The sequence below is a fragment of the Erigeron canadensis genome, chromosome 3 (assembly GCF_010389155.1).
Source record: "Erigeron canadensis isolate Cc75 chromosome 3, C_canadensis_v1, whole genome shotgun sequence".
Classification (NCBI taxonomy): domain Eukaryota; kingdom Viridiplantae; phylum Streptophyta; class Magnoliopsida; order Asterales; family Asteraceae; genus Erigeron; species Erigeron canadensis.
The window spans coordinates 35,920,068-35,939,665 of NC_057763.1; the positions used below are offsets into that span (position 1 = coordinate 35,920,068).

The 19,598-nt window shown below is 33.7% G+C and overlaps 2 protein-coding genes across 2 annotated transcripts; both read left to right on the top strand.

Annotated features, from left to right (window-relative positions):
- The first annotated feature begins 426 nt into the window (after nucleotides 1-426).
- Nucleotides 427-4,969, top strand: LOC122594069 (dnaJ homolog subfamily C member 7 homolog). The gene is made up of 11 exons (XM_043766546.1): nucleotides 427-751; nucleotides 1,566-2,225; nucleotides 2,365-2,491; nucleotides 2,606-2,758; nucleotides 2,860-3,071; nucleotides 3,153-3,210; nucleotides 3,578-3,784; nucleotides 3,922-4,121; nucleotides 4,206-4,284; nucleotides 4,355-4,498; nucleotides 4,643-4,969. The coding sequence occupies exons 1-11, from the start codon at nucleotides 504-506 to the stop codon at nucleotides 4,691-4,693; spliced, it is 2,139 nt and encodes a 712-aa protein (XP_043622481.1). The 5' UTR covers nucleotides 427-503; the 3' UTR covers nucleotides 4,694-4,969.
- Nucleotides 4,970-5,937: 968 nt separating this feature from the next.
- Nucleotides 5,938-11,411, top strand: LOC122592031 (dnaJ homolog subfamily C member 7-like). Its single transcript, XM_043764244.1, has 11 exons — nucleotides 5,938-6,155; nucleotides 7,162-7,710; nucleotides 7,850-7,970; nucleotides 8,112-8,264; nucleotides 8,383-8,588; nucleotides 8,669-8,726; nucleotides 9,128-9,334; nucleotides 10,045-10,244; nucleotides 10,323-10,401; nucleotides 10,847-10,987; nucleotides 11,199-11,411. The coding sequence occupies exons 1-11, from the start codon at nucleotides 5,938-5,940 to the stop codon at nucleotides 11,235-11,237; spliced, it is 1,971 nt and encodes a 656-aa protein (XP_043620179.1). The 3' UTR covers nucleotides 11,238-11,411.
- Nucleotides 11,412-19,598: the final 8,187 nt, after the last annotated feature.

A 19,598-nucleotide genomic window follows, 5' to 3' on the forward strand; every position in this document is an offset into this window, starting at 1 on the left:
TTAATAATTATTTTTTAATTGTTTAACAAAAAATTTATACGTCAAAATAGACAATCGCTTTTGTAAATTTATGTATTCATTTTGATGAATGTTAATTTAAGATAGATGAAAAAAAAGTTTTATTCTTATTTTTTTATTTGTCATTTTATGATTATGAGGATTTTCAGTTTATTTTTAAAAAAGATATTATTTTCTAAAAATAATAAATAATATTCATGTTCACACTTATTTATAGGTAGAAGATTTAGTATTTAGAAAAAAGGAGGCAACTTTGAAAAAAGCAAGTAGGACTACAGTCTACAGTAGTACCATACTACTATACGACATGAGTAGAGAGACTTTTTGAGGATGTAGTAAACAGCAAGAATATATAATAATGACACAAAAGTAACACACAAAACAGTTTCTTCCTGTTTCCCAATAAATCAGATTATGAAGTAATCCATCTCACAGACAAAAGTAACATAATAATAAATGAATAATATACTGTAGAAATCTTGAAGATGGCTAGAGTGAATCCGGATACCTCTCAACTACCTGATGATCACAAGACAAATTTTGATCATGACAGAAAACAAAGTTATGTACGCCGTGGCGGTTCACGTGGCCGTGGACGTGGTGGACGTGGTGGTGATCAGAACGACAGGTGCTGTTATCGGTGTAATCTTCCTGGTCATTTTGCTCGTGACTGCGCGATGCCTGATCCTCGTACTAGTACTAGTAGTAATAGTAACTATGCCCTTTCCTGGAGGTTGATTATTAATTTGCTTATCTTTCTCTAATTATATTTTTTTATAAACATTCTTGTACTTGTTAATGATAGTAGTCGATGTGCATTAATTTCTTCGGTTTTTTGTTCCAAATGGGCCAAAAGTTTTAAGTACGATATTTGTCTTAGATATATATATATATATATATATATATATATATATATATAGGACAAGATTTAGAAGCTTAATTATGTACCAAAATAAGTGTCCACAATGTAAATGACCAACATTGTTAGAAATCAAGAAATGCATAATCATATATTTCAAGAATCTAGAAATGGTCAGTTGAACATTTCTTTTGGGACGGAGGAAGTAGTAAGATGTCTCGATTGAGATAAAACGAGAAATACATTGATATTTTAAAGTTTAAAAAAAGGGTAAAATGTCAGTACAAACATTTAAACTACAAATGTGTGAATTTGAGGGCATTGTTTCTAGTATGTAAAATCATTTTGATAATAGACTTCTATGTTAAGTTGTCTAGACATACACTGATCTTATTCCATTATAGTTTAACCCGAGACCCCATTTTTTTTATTTTTTTTTTTCTTTTTTAACCCGAGAGCTTTTAGCCAAGATTTTGGCACTAGAGCTAAGTCTTTTTTGGAGGTGTAGTGATTTTTGGTGATTTAGAAAGGCATAATTAGTCAACATCTATAGAAAGGACTGAGATTAATGATTAATGAGGTGTCGTGGCAAAATTAATATATTCGGCCCACTCCCATAATTCTATGAGGTTTAAATGAATTTACGGCACTTACTAGCTTATTAATGGTTAGAAGTTGATACGTCCAGGTCAAACCAAGCTTCTGTTAACAATTCATCAAAAGTTGATACCATAGAATTTGCATCTGCGACACCCAAGTTTAGTGAATTGCCTTCAAAGAATGTTGATTTGAGTCCATTACTAGCAAATAAAGACAAAGAACTACAATTGTGTCGCCAAGAAATTGAAAGTCTGAAAACTCGACTGAACAAAGCTACTACAGAGTTGGATTCTGTTCAAGATAAGAATAAGAACATGGTTCTAAACATGAACAAGCTTCAAGAGGATTTGGAAAAATGCAGAGAGGAGCTATCATGTGAGAGTAAAAAGACTGAGGAGATGAGGTTGAAGTGGTTTTATTTGGAGGATGAGTTTGCAGATGCTAAAGCTAAGTGGATTGAGAGATTAGCCGAAGTTGATGAAGCATATATGACTGCAGTTTCTGACAAGATGGAGTTAGCTCTAGAGATGGATCAATGGAGGAAATCAGCAAAGGCTGTAGCTTCGGTATTTGTTGGAGGTGCAGATGTATGTTCTAAGACACCAGAATTTGAACCTCTTGTCTTGATTTACAGTAATCGTGCTGCTAAAAGGATGTCACTTGGAAAGATAAGGAAAGCTATAGATGACTGCAGAATTGCAACTCGATTAGATCCAGAATTTCCTAAAGTCTATCTAACAGCTGGAAAGTAAGATTTCAGGATTTTTTTTTATACACATATTTTAAGTAATATTATCAATGTCCGGGAGTACAAAGGCTTAAGATGATTTGTAATTTTATATCATTATTAATCATAAATAAAAAATTTTATGCCACGTGTTTTTAAGTTGCCATTTGGTTCTTGGAGAAACTGATGATGCACTGAAAAGTTACAAACAGTACTTGGACTCCGGAGTGGTTTTCCTGGATAGAAGGCTTACAATTGAGGCGTCTGATGGCCTACAAAATGCCGAGGTACCATTTTACTCATCATAAATAATCATGTAATTAAGACATCTCGATGTGTGTCTAGTAATAGACTTTCTTTTTAGACATCGGCTTTTAATTTGAGGTTTTTCTGACTGGCAGAAAGTGGTTAGTTATATTAACCGGTCTGCTGAACTTTTGAAAGATAAAACTATCGATTCAGCAACTAATGCATTGGAGGTTATTACGGAAGCCTTATCAATAAGCTGCTATTCAGAGAAACTGCTTGAGATGAAAGGGGAAGCTCTCTTTATGGTATCTTTTGTTGCAATTTGCTAGAACTTTATTAATAATGCTAATCTCCTCACGTTTCTATTGTTCTCTTCATTGAGTTGATCATATGTGGAATTTTACAGCTGCATAAATATGAAAAGGTTGTTGAAATGTGTGAGCAAACACTAGTTTTTGCTGAAAACAATTATAATCACATGTCAGATGAGGATCAAAAGCAACAATTGAAGCTTTGGAGATGGAGCCTGATGTCTAGGTCCTACTTTTGTATGGCTAAGTTTGACTTGGCTCTTTCTATTCTTGAGAAATATGAGCAACTAGCACCTTTGGAAACCAAGTAAAAATCAAACATACTATATAAATATTCTTTAAAGATAATGATATAATCCAAATTTTGAATGTGTGACCCCCTTTGTAGGAACGAGGGACCATCTTCTCTTTCAGCTGCCTCTCTCCGTGAACTTCTTCGCTGTAAGGTATGAAACATATTATCTTATCTGGTTTACTATAGTTACTGTCTACAGAAAAACTTTGTGTGTAAGCTGTTATAATACTGTCTTGCACATAAGTTATTTCAGAGCTGGATATATACTGTGAACAAGTACTCGTATGTTTTGCCTTGTTCTTTTTTCTGCATTTTAATAGAATTTTAATGCACAACATTATAGCATTAGCAAGTGTGACAGTACTGGAAGTCTTTGACTTAATTATGGTATAAATCATTCACATTGTAGTTGAATTTTGCATTTTTATCTGACATAAACATTTGCAACGCATATAAGTACAGTTATTTGTAGACTGATCTGTTCATGTTAATTTTGTTTACCCTTCTATCAACTCCAGAATGCAGGAAATGAAGCTTATAAAGGTGGGAAGTATAGAGAAGCAGTGGAGCATTATAGCAATTCTATAAGGCGAAGTATTGAATCGAGGCCTTTTACTGCTATCTGCTTGTGCAATCGTGCTGCTGCATACCAAGCTTTGGGTGAGGTCATGGATGCTATTGCAGATTGCAATCTTGCTATAGCTCTTGACGGGGATTACATGAAGGTCTGTTTTACTTTGATTTATTAAATATTGCGTTATTTGACTGTTTTTCATATTCCTATATACATTATAATGATCAAGATGATTATTGGATATAATTAATTGTGGTTAACTAAACGTATATAGCCATCATGCTGCAGGCAATTTCTAGGAGGGCCAATTTACATGAGAAGATTAGAGACTATGTACATGCAGCCCTTGATTTTCAAAGGCTGATATCTCTTCTTGAAAAGCAGAGTGAAAAGAAGCATGTGGAAGACTTAACAGTAGCTCGTCGGCGTCTTTCTTCAGTGAATAGAAATATGAAGCAAGGACTGACATTGGACCTCTACCTCATCTTGTAAGTTTTCATCATATATATTGATTTTCATTATACACATTCTAACTTGTAACCATTGAATGTTCATTTATTATACCGTGTTAGGGGGCTGAAAGGGTCGGAATCTGGTGCAGAAATTAAAAAAGCATACCATAAAGCTGCGCTTAAACATCACCCAGACAAGGTTTGTTCTATCTTCATATTTAATACAAGAGACTTTATGAGTACTCGTAAATGACTATCTATGAAAGCAGGCGGGTAAGTTTCTAGTAAGAAATGAGGGTAGTAGAGCAGATGGCGTTGTTTGGAAAGAGATTTTCACAACCATCCACGAGGATGCGGACAAGCTTTTTAAGATAATTGGGGAAGCATATGCTGTACTATCGGACCCTAACAAGGTTTGTTCCTTAAGATTACCACTCCCAATATTCATGTTTCTGCATGTTGCTAAAATGCTCTTTCGCCTACTTCATCACACTCTTTTCATAATCAGAATAACTGAGGTATATAATAGTATTGATTGTGTTGTTTACTATATATAGAGGTTTAAGTATAATCTTGAAGATGCAATGAAGGATGACTGTGCGTGGTAACTTCTAATTCAATTCATACATTGCCATTTTATGCATTATATGGTCGAGTGGTTTCAAGTTCTGCATGAGGAAGAAGGACGATTCTCACCAGTTGAGACCTTAGAATGCCATGATATGCCTTTTTCGCAAATTAACATGAAATCGGTTTTCTCTGTCTGATGTTTGTATTCACGGGTACAAGGGCGGATAATTTTGTATAGTTCTTTCTTTTTTGTTGTTTCTAAAAACAAAACTTTTAATTAAATGTATATCTAAGGTTATTTTCTTTCGTTGTCATGACTTCATGTATCCTTTGTTAAAAACTTACAACTATCATCCAGTAGTCATCGTTAAAGCCAATGGGTCGGGTTCTTTTGAATGGACATTCGAGTGAGGTTTTTTTTTGTTTTATTAACACCTTAGTAAAGAACTTTGAAATTTATATACGTATTGTTATTAAATATCTATACTATTTTTAACGAGTTATATTATATTTTTACTATCTATGCTAATATATAAAAATTAGGGAGAATTTCATATACCCAATTTTAATACCTTAATTACATATTTATCCAACTTAAATTAATAATTTCATATTTGCCCAACTTTAGGTAGGATTCTATCATATTTACCCAAATCACAAACTATATTGATTATAATTCTTAAATAATTCATATTATTATTAAGTTATTCACCAATATATCATCTAAAGATTGGAGGTCATGAGATCTTGGCGAGCCGGGGTAACTTCTGGGTATCTTGGCGAGAGGGGATGTTGGCTTGGAGGTCATGAGATCGAACTTTGTATTCCCCATTGACCTCGGGCATTTACATCTTTAGCGTAAAATGGACTCCTTTGGGGTACCAGCGGTGTAAGGCGCCTCGAAACCTAAGCATACTACCCGTTTGGATATTACTGCTCAGCTCGATGGAACGACCTTCAAACCCGCCGTTCAAAAAATAATAATAATAATAATAATAATAATAATAATAATAATAATAATAATAATAATAAAATACAGTATATATTCCCAACCCAAACGTACAATTATTATTTTATCTACTAAAGGAGGCAAAGTAATAAAAAAAGGCAATTTGAATAAAGTTGTACTTGAATTGGAAAAGACTTTTGAAAGGCACGATAATACACAGCAATTAATATAATAAACACATACAAATTCTTTCCAAACTGTAGTAGATGAAAACTTTATAACAATAATAATAAACTGATATCTAAGTGATAATAATTTACAAAATAATTTGTGATGGCTAACGTGAATAGCTCTCGACTACCGCCTGCTGCTGTTGCTGCCACTGATGATGATGATGATCATGACAGAAACCGGCCTGGTGCTTCCCGTGGCCGTGGTGATCAGAAGAAGAGTAAGAAGAAGGATAAGTGTTGTTATCGGTGTAATCAGCCTGGACATTCTATTCGTGATTGTCCGTTGCCCGATGACGCTATTCACGCCATTGCCGGGAGGTTTGTTTAATTATCTCTTTATTTTGTTTTTACTTTCATTTTTGTCGTTTAAATTGGGATTAAGATGCTGATTCTCTAAAGTTAAATTGCGCCTAACTAGAAAATGATTATCGTATTATTTGTTATGTTTGCATTGTTTCAAGAATTAAAGAGAGAGTTGATTATATACATATATAGAAAGAGACTTTTCTTATTATCGTATTATTTGTTATTTGTTAAATTGCGCCTAACTAGAAAATTTGATAATATACATATATAGAGAGACTTTTCTTATTTCAAGAATTAGTTTTTTTTAAAAGAACTCCTAAATTATGTATAACATTATAAAAATTAATGTTCTAAAAGAAAAAAAATTTCAAAACCTTAAAGTGAACTTGTGAATGAATTAGGTAACGTTTACATTCACAAGTGAACAAACGCCTATCTATAAGGCTTTGAAAAAAATAAATTCTTCTACAACTTACAACTTTATAACGTTTCAGATGTGAACGAGCTTTAAAAACATGTGAGTCAATACATAGTTTAAGAGTATCCACGGTTCTTGCAAAAAAAGCTTCTTGTATATATATACTATATGTTTGTTATATCAGCTTTTTTCCTTTCGTATCAAGTCGAGGTTTATTTATTTAAATTAACTACAAGTGTGTGAATTGGAGGGAGGGTATTGTTTCTAATATGTAAAATCATCATTTTGATAATAGACTTCTGTGTTAAGTGATCGATCTTGATGTTCCTTAATATTCTCCAATTATAGCTGAACCTCTCGCGACCCATGAACCCAAGGTGTTTGTATTAGAGCTAATTAAGCTAAGCCCTTTTTGGGTGTGTAGTGATTGGGTGGTTTAGAAAGACTTAGTAATTAGTCAACATCCATGGAAAGAAAGGCATACAGATACAGCACGGACGTATTCATAGTTAGATGCCGCTTTTCACTTATTAATTTATATGCCATCAGATTGTCTTATTTTTCTGTCTTATTTTTCTGAAATAAGTCGATGTGTTATAGGTCAAACCAAGCTTCTGTTAACAGTTCATCAAAAGTTGATAAAAGGGAAGTTGCATCTGTGACACCTAAGGTTACAGAGTTGCCTTCAAAGAATGTTGATTTAACTCAATTACTAACAAATAAAGAAAAAGAACTACAATCGTGTCGCCAAGAAATTGAAAGTCTGAAGAGTCAACTGAACAAAGCTACTACAGAGTTGGATTCTTTTCAAGCTAAGAATAAGGAAATGATTCTAAAAATGAACAAGATTCAAAGTAGGTTGAATGAGAGAACAAGGGAGCTTACAGAAGAACTTTCTACTGTCTCTGACAATGTGATAGTCGTAAAGAGGGAAGAATGGAGTAAAGCGGCAAAAGCTGTAGCTTCGGTATTTGTTGGAGGTGCAGACTTATGTTCTAAGAAACCTGAACTTGTACCTCTCATCTTGTTGTACAGTAGTCGTGCTGATAAAAGGATATCAAATGGAAAGTTAAGGAAAGCTATAGATGACTGCAGAATTGTAACTGGATTAGAGCCAGATCTTCTTAGCTTCTATGTCAGAGCTGGAAAGTAAGATTTCAGGATTTTAATTGTATACATATTTTGAGTAGCATTAATATGTTTGGCAAAAACTCAATGATGATTTGTACATTCATTTTGTTATCAATCACATATAATTGAATTATTCTTTTTGCCATGTGTTTTTTAGTTGTCATTTGGTGCTTGGAGAAATTGATGATGCACAGAAAAGTTACAGAAAGTGCTTGGACTCCGGATGGGTTTGGCCTGAATTTTCAAATGAGGCATCTGATGGACTACAAAATGCTGAGGTACCATATATACTTTAAGCAACATATACACTCATGTAATAAAGATTTAGGCTTTTGTGTGCATGTGTTTGTGTGTTGTGTTACTGCTTATTTTTTTACTCATAGATATCAGCTTCTGATCTGGGTATTACTGGCTGACAGAAAGTGTCTAGGTATATCAACCAGTCTGCTGAACTTTTGAAAAATAAAACTGTCGATTCAGCAGCTAATGCATTGGAAGTTATTACGAAAGCCTTATCGATAAGCTACTATTCAGAGAAACTGCTTGAGATGAAAGGGGAGGCCCTCTTTATGGTATCCTCTGTCGCAACTTACTATAGTTTCAGTAATTGCACTGATCATCTCATGTTACTTTGGGTCTTTGTGATATATTTATTCTTAACATTGAGTTAATATATGTGAAATGTCACAGCTGCATAAATATGAGGAGGCTATTGAAATGTGTGAGCAAACACTTGTTATTGCTGAAAAGAATTGTAACCACATGTCAGATGAGGATAAAAAATTGAAGCTTTGGAGATGGAGCCTGATGTCTAGGTCCTACTTTCGTATGGCTAAGTTTGAGTTGGCTCTCTCTATTCTTGAGCAATATGAGCAACTAGGGCTTCCAGAAACCAAGTCATAACCAAACTTACTTGTATAAATGTTTTTTTAAGATAATTATATTATCAAATTTTGAATTTGTTTCCCCATTGTAGGACTGTGGGATCATCCTCTCCTTCAGTTGCCTCTCTCCTTGAGCTTTTTCGCTGCAAGGTATAAAACAGATTATGTGTTTTGGTGTAGTATTTATATTGGCGACAAAGTAATAACTTGTCTTGAGTTTGAAACTCTTAATCCTACCAGTAAACAGTTGTTATGTTACTGTGTTACACTTTAGTTATTGCAGAGCTGTATTATTTACTGTAAACAAGTATATTTTCTTCTCTCTGTCATCTGTCTTCTGCAATTTGGTAGAATTTCCTGCACAAACATAGCAAGTGTGACTGTCTTGGTAGTCTTTGATTTAGTTATGATATAGAATATTCACTTTGTAGTTAACTTCTGCATATACATGTGACATACACATATCCAACTCAAATAAAGCACAGTTTATTTGTACCACTGATTTGTTCATGTTTTATTGTTTATTTTATTTACAACTCTATCAATTCCAGAGTGCAGGAAATCAGGCTTTTAAAGATGGGAAATATAGAGAAGCAGTGGAGCATTATACTAATGCTATAACGAGGTGTGTTGAATCAAGACATTTCACTGCTATCTGCTTATGCAATCGTGCGGCTGCACACCAAGCTTTGGGTGAAGTGATTGATGCTATTGCAGATTGCAATCTTGCTATAGCTCTTGATGGGGATTACGCGAAGGTCTGTTTTTTTCTATATTCTTTATATTTATTTTTTTTGGAGAAGTGGGGTGTTTCTCAAACAAAGTTGTAGAACCCCTAAGTCAACAAGACAACAAGGTAATTTGTAGAAACGGTACACATGAGTTTGGGAAACCCGGTCATGCTGGCAGCGAAAGACTGGGGTTGGGAAATCAGGGCTTTGTCCCAATCACATGCTTTATATATTGTTCCAACCATTCCATGCATGCCACGTGTAAAGGCCGGGTTTCCTAAATCTGGTCTTTAACATATCGCCAATGCCACCTGCAACATTGCAACACCCACGCCTTTCCCACCTATAGGCCAGGTTTCCCAAAGCTGGTCGATGCTCCCTCGGGCTTACTGGTTCTACGAAGTTGTTTGTTGACTTATTAGTTCAACAAATGTTATCAAGAAATACACTATTTTTCTGAAAAACTCGTTTTATTTATTTCTTGGAATCTGCGAAATGTGGTCCTACTAGTACTATACTACTATGTACACTAAAAATTGTCAATGCATTAGACTATTAGTACTTTGATGTAAATTCCTTAGATAAAGAGGGTATCTATGTGTAAATCATTACCTTGTGTATAGAGATCATTATAACCCTTTATTATATACAATAAAATACAGCTTCTTGGAATATTATTGTGGGATATTGTCGTTTGTGATAAAACTCACTTCCAGCTAGCGTTATCATGCTCACAGGCAATTTATAGGAGGGCTAATTTATATGAGAAGATAAGAGACCATCTGTATGAAGCAGATGATTACACAAGGCTCGTCTCTCTTCTTGAAAAGCGTAGTGAAAAGAAGGACGTGGAATATCTAACAATAGCTCGTCAGCGTCTTTCTTTTATGCCAATAAAGTTGATAAATGCGAGGCCAGTCGATCACTACCTGGTCTTGTAAGTTTGCGTTATATTCATTAGTAACTTATAAACGTTGAATGCTCATTGAGTCATTTCCAATGCCTTGTTTGTTAGGGGACTAAAAGGGTCAGAATCTGGTGCAGAAATTAAAAAAGCATATCATAAAGCTTTACTCAAGCATCACCCAGACCAGGTTTAATATATATCTTATATCTTCGGGAAAATCCTAACAAAAGGTTACATATTTATTGCAATTTTCTAATTAGGGGAACGTAACATGTATTTGATAAATAAATAAAAAAGAAAGGATTAGAAGTTTAAGTTTTGTCATAAAAAAGTTGTCTTTTTAAAAAGGTAACATAATATCAAAAACGTTTTTTTTAAAGATAACACATAATCCAATTAAAATATGCTAATTGAGGAACTAAAGTTAGTGTTCGAATGAGGAAATGTTACCTCTTTTTTTGTTAATTTATAAATTATGCTCCTTTTATTTGTTCAAAAATATTTTACATTCCGACAAATAAGAAATTTGTGTAAAAACGTTACCTTTTTTTTTTTTTTTTTTTTGGAATTTCCCCTATATTTTATATACAAGAGCCTTTTATAGTCTCGTAAATGATTGTCTATAAAACCAGGCGGGTAAGTTTCTAACAAGAAGTGAGAGTGGAGTAGAAGACCATGTCTGGAAAGAGATTTTTAGAAACATCCATGAAGAAGCTGAGAAGCTGTTTGAGAATATCGATTATGCATATGATGTACTATCTGACGATAGAAAGGTTTGTTCTATAAGCTAATATTCATGTTATTTATCCGTTGCTAAAATGATCTTTCTTCTACTTGATCACATTTTAGTCTAATCATAGTAAGTGCGGTATAGTAGTGTCTTGTTTTACCTAAAAGTTAAGATATTATCTTGAAAATGCAATGAAGGATGACTTTGTGTGGTAATTTCTAAATTCATATATTGCTTTTTTTATGTGTTACCAGCTTGCTGATTGGTTTCGAAACATGCACCGGGAAGAATAAGGACAAACTCTCGGAAGTTGAACTAAGATTCCCAGGATATATATATACCTTTCGTGAGTAAACATGAACTAGGTTATCTTATCTTCTATATGTATTATTTTCTGGATACAGAACTAAGAATCCCAGCTGGATATGCCTTGTATTTTTAGCTGTTGCAAATAACAACTTTTAATATGTTCCAAGTGTCTTATTTTATTTTTGACGAGTGAAAGGACTTGCGCATTGCGGCGGTGAGATAGTGGGATGATAGGTCATAGAAGGTGATAAGTCATAAAGTGCGATAGTCAAATGCCTTGGACGTACGGGCTCCGCTCTCGGATTTAAAAATTCGTCAAAAGTATATCAAATGACATTTCTAATGAAAGAGCGTGGAATTTTAAGAACATTCACACAATTTTTAGATAAAAGATTTTGAATGAATTAGAGGAATAAAATGATTTTTAGATGAGAGAGAAAAAATGAGTGATTGAGATTTGAAGAGAGAGAGAAAAATGGGTGGTTGAGATTTAAGAGTATTATATGTATATTAGGTAATTTAAAATTTTCAATTAGTTAATAAAAAACGGGGTAATTTAGGTAGTTCAAATCATTTTTTGAGATTTTAAAAAAGGGCAAAATGTTTTATAAGACTATGAAGAGAAAGACTTCCTTTTAGGGTGTTTCATAGGGGCATCTTGCGACACGTGGCAGTACAATCAGCAAAGGGCGTTCCTTGTTTTTTGTGGGAGCAAGACTTTCCTTTAATGTTTCTTTCAGAACCCACAAATTATTTATTTATATACTATTATGTAAATAAAATAATTAAAAGAATAGAAAAAGTACAAGATAATAGAAAAGTGGCAGGTGGTCCAAAATGAGGTCCATGAAAAATAAGGCATGAAGTGGCGTCCAAAATCTCACGCCTCCCTCCTTTCTCTCTCCAGAACCCCTCTTTGGGCCAATGTGCGGGGCGTCCCGGGGAGTTCCGGGGCGTTTTCGCGGGTGAAAATGACAAATAAATGCTTTGCTCGTGATAGCCTAAGATACTATGGATATAGATATATATAACTCCATGTATCCTTTTAACAACAATCATCCATTGACCACAACTGTAAGCCGAGTTCAGAATGCTAAGTTATGGTGGCAAAAAGTGGCAAAAAGAGTAGTAAGTGTCAAGAGAGAACAATGTCGTAAAGGTGCTCCATGAGTCCATGCAATATATGGTCATGAACTTATGATGATAAGGCTAATCTTGGCCGTTAATTGGTTGAACATGCACGAGCTAGCTTGAGGGACAGAGTATATAATACGGAGTATTATAGGAAAATGATTAATCTTTCTAAAAATTAGCTTAAAAATCCTACTATCCTACTAAAAGTTTTAAAATATGACACATGTTATTCATTAATTCTCTTTCCTAATCCCACTCATGATTTTGTTACATGTCTCAATCTAATAGTTAGGAGGATCTTTAGTTTATTCTTTTATGAAAATTTATTATTTTTCAGTATTATATTATAAAGTATATATTGGATTCTATAGCTTTTTTTTTTATTCCTGTCAAATACTAAAATGGGATAATCATGTTTTGGTTCCATTTATACCTAGTGCTTTAAAAAAAAACTTTTAGTTTTGTGAAAAATGCGTATTACACTAATTACAAATGAGTAATGATATATTTTTCTAATTCATTCTTTTAATTATAGATAGCACTAAATGGAAAATTTAACAATATTATACTACGAATAATTTATAAAGTTAGCAATGTACTGTCTATCATTATATTTGCTTATTTTTAGGAGGACTTTCATGTTATTTAGATAGAATTTTCGGTAAACTAAAATGCTTAAAACAACAATGTTTTAACACCGGTTTTGCTGGTGAGCCGGTTTCAGTGACGTAAATGGTTGAATTGGTTAAACAATCTGGTTCAAACCAGACTGAACAGTACAAATATTGTAGATTGATCACTTGAAGAGTTGGACTTGATAATCATGTCAAAAAATATTGTAAGTTTATCACTGAGACTTGATAATTGTATGACATCTTATGATAAATTTATCATTACTACTTAATTACTTATAGTTTCTATTACTTGTTGAGAAATGATAAATCTTTGAATAAATAACTTAAAAATCTCATAACTATATGATTATGACATATAATCAAAGAGATAAAGATTAAAAAAAAATCTAGTAAAATTTACATATCTTATTGTTTTTGATAAGAAGATTTTTCGGCTAATCTAATAAAAAAAACAAAAGTTAACAAGAGGCTCTTTAAAGCGGACCCGGTTAAGATTAGATCTTCCGTTATCGAATCACGACACGAACGAAATCCCCTTTAAAAAAAAAAATAAATTTTACTAGTGTGTAGTAGTGTTCATAATTTGTACACATCCGGAAAAAGGAGGGAAACTTGAAAAGGAACTTTGAAACACGGAATTCTAAGCGGCGTGACGCGACTACTAAACACACCGCTAGTTGACTCATTTAAGGGCACCATTAGAAAAACTGGAAAAAAACCCCTTTATTACAGTATATTTTAGTAAGTAGTACAGTAGTATAGTAAATAACAATTAAATAATAATAAAAAATAATGTCTAACGTGCGTTCTTTTTCGGGCGATTCTATTGATCATAATCATCATTATGTCTATCGAAAACCAGCTTATGAATCCTCCGTTAGCCGAGGCCGTGGTGGGCGTGGGCGTGGCGGCCGCGGCCGTAGTGGCGGCGGCGGTCGTGGTGAGAATTATTGTTATGGTTGTAAGCTTCCTGGTCACTTTGTTCATGAATGTCCATTTTTCGCCAACTCTTTACCAAGGTATAATGTAATTCTTACTCTTTATTCATTACTATTATTATTATACTATTATGTTCTCATATTTTTGTATATATATATATATATATATATATATATATATTCCCATAAAATGTAAACTGATGAATCATGTGACACATGACGGCTGACTGTAGCAATATGATTTGCATCAAATTATCTAAGTTAATGGGTGTGGATTAATTTTTTTTTTCATGTATGTGACCAATGAAAGGAACTGATCACTGCCGCCTTCTGCGGGGTTTTGAGACCCAATACCTTGACGATGTATGGGGGAGGTTAAGATGTAGACAGACTCCTGCCAAGGTAGAGAGGCTACTTTCAGTTTTTACTTAAATGTTTACCACTGATCCAAACCACGCTGCTTATGTATGTGACCAATGATAATCAACAAAATTTTGTTTTTTTCCTAATATTATGACTTTTGGTTATGAATTAATGTAAGCGTATTAGCCTATTAGGCATGGTAACTAGCAACTGATTGCGATAATATGGTAACATATTGTACCTCTTAACCATAGCTTTTGCAGATGTTTGGACAGAGGCGGATCCAGGATTTCGTCTAAGTGGGGGCATAAAAACTTATTTGATGACTAGTAATAACAACGGGTCGGGTATGACCCGGGTTTAGGTAATTGTGGTCTTATGGACCTGTTTAAAAATCTTCGTTTCAACCTTAGACCCGGACTCGTCGAGTCCTATATTTTTTGGTAATTCTATTAAGATAATGAACTTAGATTTTACTCCTAAGGACGTCATATGTATCTAAAGTATATATTAAAAAAAACCTTATTATTTATTTATCATAGTTTTAGATGAAAACAGCCATTAAGTTTTTAGAAAAAAAATCTTAATTGGTTAAAAATATATATGCAACTAACTGTACTCCTTTCACAGAATTAATGATATATGTATCCAAAAATGTAGAGCCTCTTATAAGATAGAACTAAAAATGTAAGACTATGGTGAAGTAGGACTACAAGAGTACAAGTCTACAAGTGTGTAGAAAGTATTATAAAATATTAAAATATGACAATCGATGTATTAGTGTTTCATTGCTTTTACTAGACTTTATTTAATTAAATGAGGGCATTGAGAAAATAAGCTGGGGGCAATAGTGAAATTTGGCCGTATGTACCATAAATGCTTATGGTATTGGTATTAAAATTTTCAATGTTATCGGGGGCATTACCCCCCATTGGTATTCAAGTGGATCCGCCCCTGTGTTTGGATATGCGTTATGAAAATGACTGTTTCTTCTTGCAGAAGAAGAATCAGATAATTTTGCACATTTCTCTGAATAATCACTTTTTACAGCAAGCTATTAAACACCTATATGAATGTGATTATGTTGACTCTAATTAATAATGATATAATCAGAGTTATAATCATATACTTGCTTGAAACTTATCATTGTGACTTCTGCAATAATCAGTTACCCCTTATGCTTTCGAAAAGCAATAGATCAATTGCCCCTAGCTTATTAAAGACTGTAGTGTTATGTGGTTCTTATTTGATTTGTTGCCTGTAGAGATTATTCAGACCCGGAAATGGTCTCACTACAAGAAGATATAAAGCTTAAAGAAAGGGAACTAGAATTGCAGGCCCAAGAAGTCGACACCCTGAAAGGTCAATTAAGTAAAGTTACTTCAGAATTGGCATCTTGTCAAGCCAAGAATGAGGAGTTGATTCTAAACGTGGACGAGCTTCAAAAGGATTTAGAAAGATGCAGAACTGAACTATCATACGAGAGTAAGAAGAACAAGGTGATGCTTATGAAATGGTCTTCTTTGAATAACGAGTTTGAAGAAACTAAAGATAAGCTGAATAAGGATATTAAGAAGCTTGAAAAGGCAAAGTTGACCACATGTGTAGAAAAGACGAAGCTAAAGCTAGAGGCAGATCAATGGAAGAAAGTAGGAAAAGCTATAGCTAGTGTTTTGGTTGAACATGCAGATATATGCTCCAAGGTACCAGAACTTGAATATGTTGTCTTATATTACAGTAATCGTGCGGCTAAAAGGATGTCACTCGGAAAGATAAGGAAAGCTATTGATGACTGCAGAATGGCAACTCGATTAGATCCTGAATTTATTAAGGTTTACCTAACAGCCGGAAAGTAAGAGTTCAGAGTTCTATATATATTACCATTTTTAATATATCAGTGATTGGAAAATTCAAATGATTACTTGTATATTCTATGGCTATGTATCATAGACAATTGGTTGTTATGATTTGTGTTTTTAGTTGCCATATGCTTCTTGGAGAAATTGATAACGCGCTGAATTATTATAAAAAAGCTTGGATTCTAGTACGGCTTGCTTGGATAGAAGGCTTATTATAGAGGCATCTCATGGCTTACAAAATGCCGAGGTAACTTATGTGTCATAATATTCATGTTTAATAATGATTTGTGTATGTGTGTCTATATTGAAGGAGAAATGGATGTTTGCTACCATAGTACCGTGTATATCTGTTGATTGATGGATGGACTTATCTCTCTTCATATCAGCTTCTGATTTTGGGTTTTTTCGTGCTGACAGAATGTAGTTAATTATCTCAACCAGTCTGCTGACCTTTTGCAAAGTAAAACTATAGAGTCAGCAACTAATGCATTGGAGGTTCTTACAGAAGCCTTATCAATAAGCTCTTACTCAGAGAAACTACTTCAAATGAAAGGGGAAGCTCTTATTATGGTATTCATTGTTGCAACTTACCAGAATTTTATTAAGAAATTGAATTACCTCATTTTATTTTGACATATAATCATTCCCAACTTTAAATATATTACATGTGGCCTGTAACAGCTGCATAAGTATGCCGAAGTGGCTCAAATGTGTGAGCAAACACTTGTTTTTGCTGAAATGAATTATATTACCACAGCTGATTGTGATCAAGTATCAGATGTGGTTCAAAAGCAACCGTTGAAGCTTTGGAGATGGAGCCTGATGTCTAGGTCCTACTTTCATATGGCTAAGTTTGACTTGGCCCTTGCCATCCTTGAAAAATATGAGCAACAAGTGCCTTCTGAAACTATGTAATAAGCATACATACATAAAAAAAATATTTTTTTTTATGAAAATTGTTTCTAAACCTTTTTTGTACTTTCCTTCCATTGTAGGACCGAGGGACTGTCCTTTCCTTCAGCTACCACTATGTGTGAACTTCTTCGTTGTAAGGTGTGAAATAGTTTATGCATTTGGCTTCTATATTTTATAGTGTTTGTAAGTTAATAACGGTTTAACATTATTTGTAAACAAATTGTCATGCTGCCATTGCATTAAGTTATTGCAAACTGGTGTTGATTTACTGTGAACAATCAGATTTTCAATAATGAGTATTATGCGTTAGAAATAGTCTTAGACATAGTTTACAACATCAACAGTGCAATAAAATTAATAGTCTTTGAGCTGGTTATGGGGTCATATTCTGTTCATTGCCATAATTTACCACTCCATCAACTTCAGCGTGTAGGAAATGAAGCTTTTGAAGGTGGGAAGTACAGAGAAGCAGTGGATCATTATAGTAATGCTATTATGCTGAGTATTGAATCAAGGTCTTTCACTGCTATCTGCTTATGCAACCGTGCTGCTGCACACCAAGCTTTAGGTGAAATCATTGATGCCATTGCAGATTGCAATCTTGCTATAGCCCTTGATGGCGATTACATAAAGGTCCTTCAAGATTTAATTTTGGGATATTGCCACATCGCTGTTCTTCACGGTCATTATTGAATACAAGTATGTTTTTGTCTTTGTGATTATATAACTTGCAGCATTATCATGTTTGTAGGCAATTTCCAGGAGGGCCACTTTACATGAGAAAATTAAAGACTATGTGCATGCATCCCTTGATTTTGAGAGACTTGTCTCTCTTCTTGAAAAGCATAGCGAAAAGAAGTATGTGGAAGTTTTAAAAGTAGCTCGTCATGATCTTTCTTCTGTGAAGAGAAAATTGAAGCAAGGAATGGCAATGGACCTCTACCTCATTTTGTAAGTTTGCATTATGTTAAGTGGTATAAGTATCCATTGTCTTCACTAACTTATAACCATTAAATGCCCATATACTATGCTTTGGCAGGGGGCTTGAAGAATCGGCGACTGATTTAGAAATTAAAAAAGCATACCGTAAAGCTGCTCTCAAACATCATCCAGACAAGGTTTTGTTTTTATGTTGCTGTTATATATACATGCTCCTATATATAGTCACGTAACTGACTATTTTCAGTTGCAGGCAGGTAACTTTCTACCAAGAAATGTGAGCAGAGCAAATGATTATGTTTGGAAACAGATTTTCACAACCATCCACAATGATGCTAACGACCTTTTTAAGATAATTGGGGAAGCATATGATGTACTATCCGACTCTGACAAGGTTTTGTTCTTACCATTCATATTCCGACTTCATTTTGTTGCTAAAATAACTTAAAGTTCACTTTTTTCTGCTTGATAATAGCTTAGTATTTTACCATGATTTAAATTGCCGAGGACTAATTGTGGCAATCATATGCAGAGGTTTAAATATAATCTTGAAGACGCAATGAATGATGGTTTTCAATGTTAACATGAAACAGAAGTTGTATATTGCTGTGTTGGAGCTTTTTTGGGATATATAGTTGGTGTCAATTTGCCAAGGGAAGAAGGAATACCATTGGGTGGTTGACCCAAAATCTTTTACCATCTTCTTTTATATATACTTCTTTTTGTCTCAACCTAAATGAAATGATAATACAGAGAAGGATACAAAGGCAGATAAATTTGTATAGTTTTTGCTGGAAGAAAAAACATAATTAATTATATATTGCTTACATATCAAGGTTTTTGAGTGTAAGTGTGTAACTTTATCCTTTGTTACAAGTACCTACAACTATCATCTAGTTACACTGTATGCTTCTTAAGTTTTGGAAAGTAAAGACAGCTCATAACAACTCAGACTAAGCATAATTAACCAAATTCTTTCGTAAAGTCGAGCTTAGATTTTTGATTTGATATAATAAATATTCAGCATAAAGAATAACATGGTATAATTTGAACAAAGGATTTGTAGTTTATTTGTATGTGAGCTTCTTTTTTAAACAAGTTAGGAACAAGTTTCCGCCTAGTTGTATGTAACTTGCTTCTTTAACCAAGTTATGGATTGAAGCCTTTTAAAGAAGTTTTATTTGCCTCGGCTGTGTTTGATAAAAAGACTTGAAATGGAAAAAACGTAAATAATTTCGTTTGCATTGTTTGGTTGGGCAAAAAAAGGTTCTCATGACAAGTTTTGTTAATAAAAAGAATATGAAATTTTTTAAAGCTGCATTGTAATAAAGCTTAAACTTTACAATTTATGTTGCATCTGTGATGTAGCTTATGTTGTATTAGTTTAAGTTCTATTGTGATACACATTATTTAACAATTTTCATATTAGTGAACATTTTGTACTATGAATAATGAAAATAAGGTGTGAATTACTATTAGGCCGGTGCTTATAGGTGTCTTCCCGAGCGTCCTTAAAGGCCGAAGACGATTGGACGCTATTGACATTAAACGTCCTTGTGGCT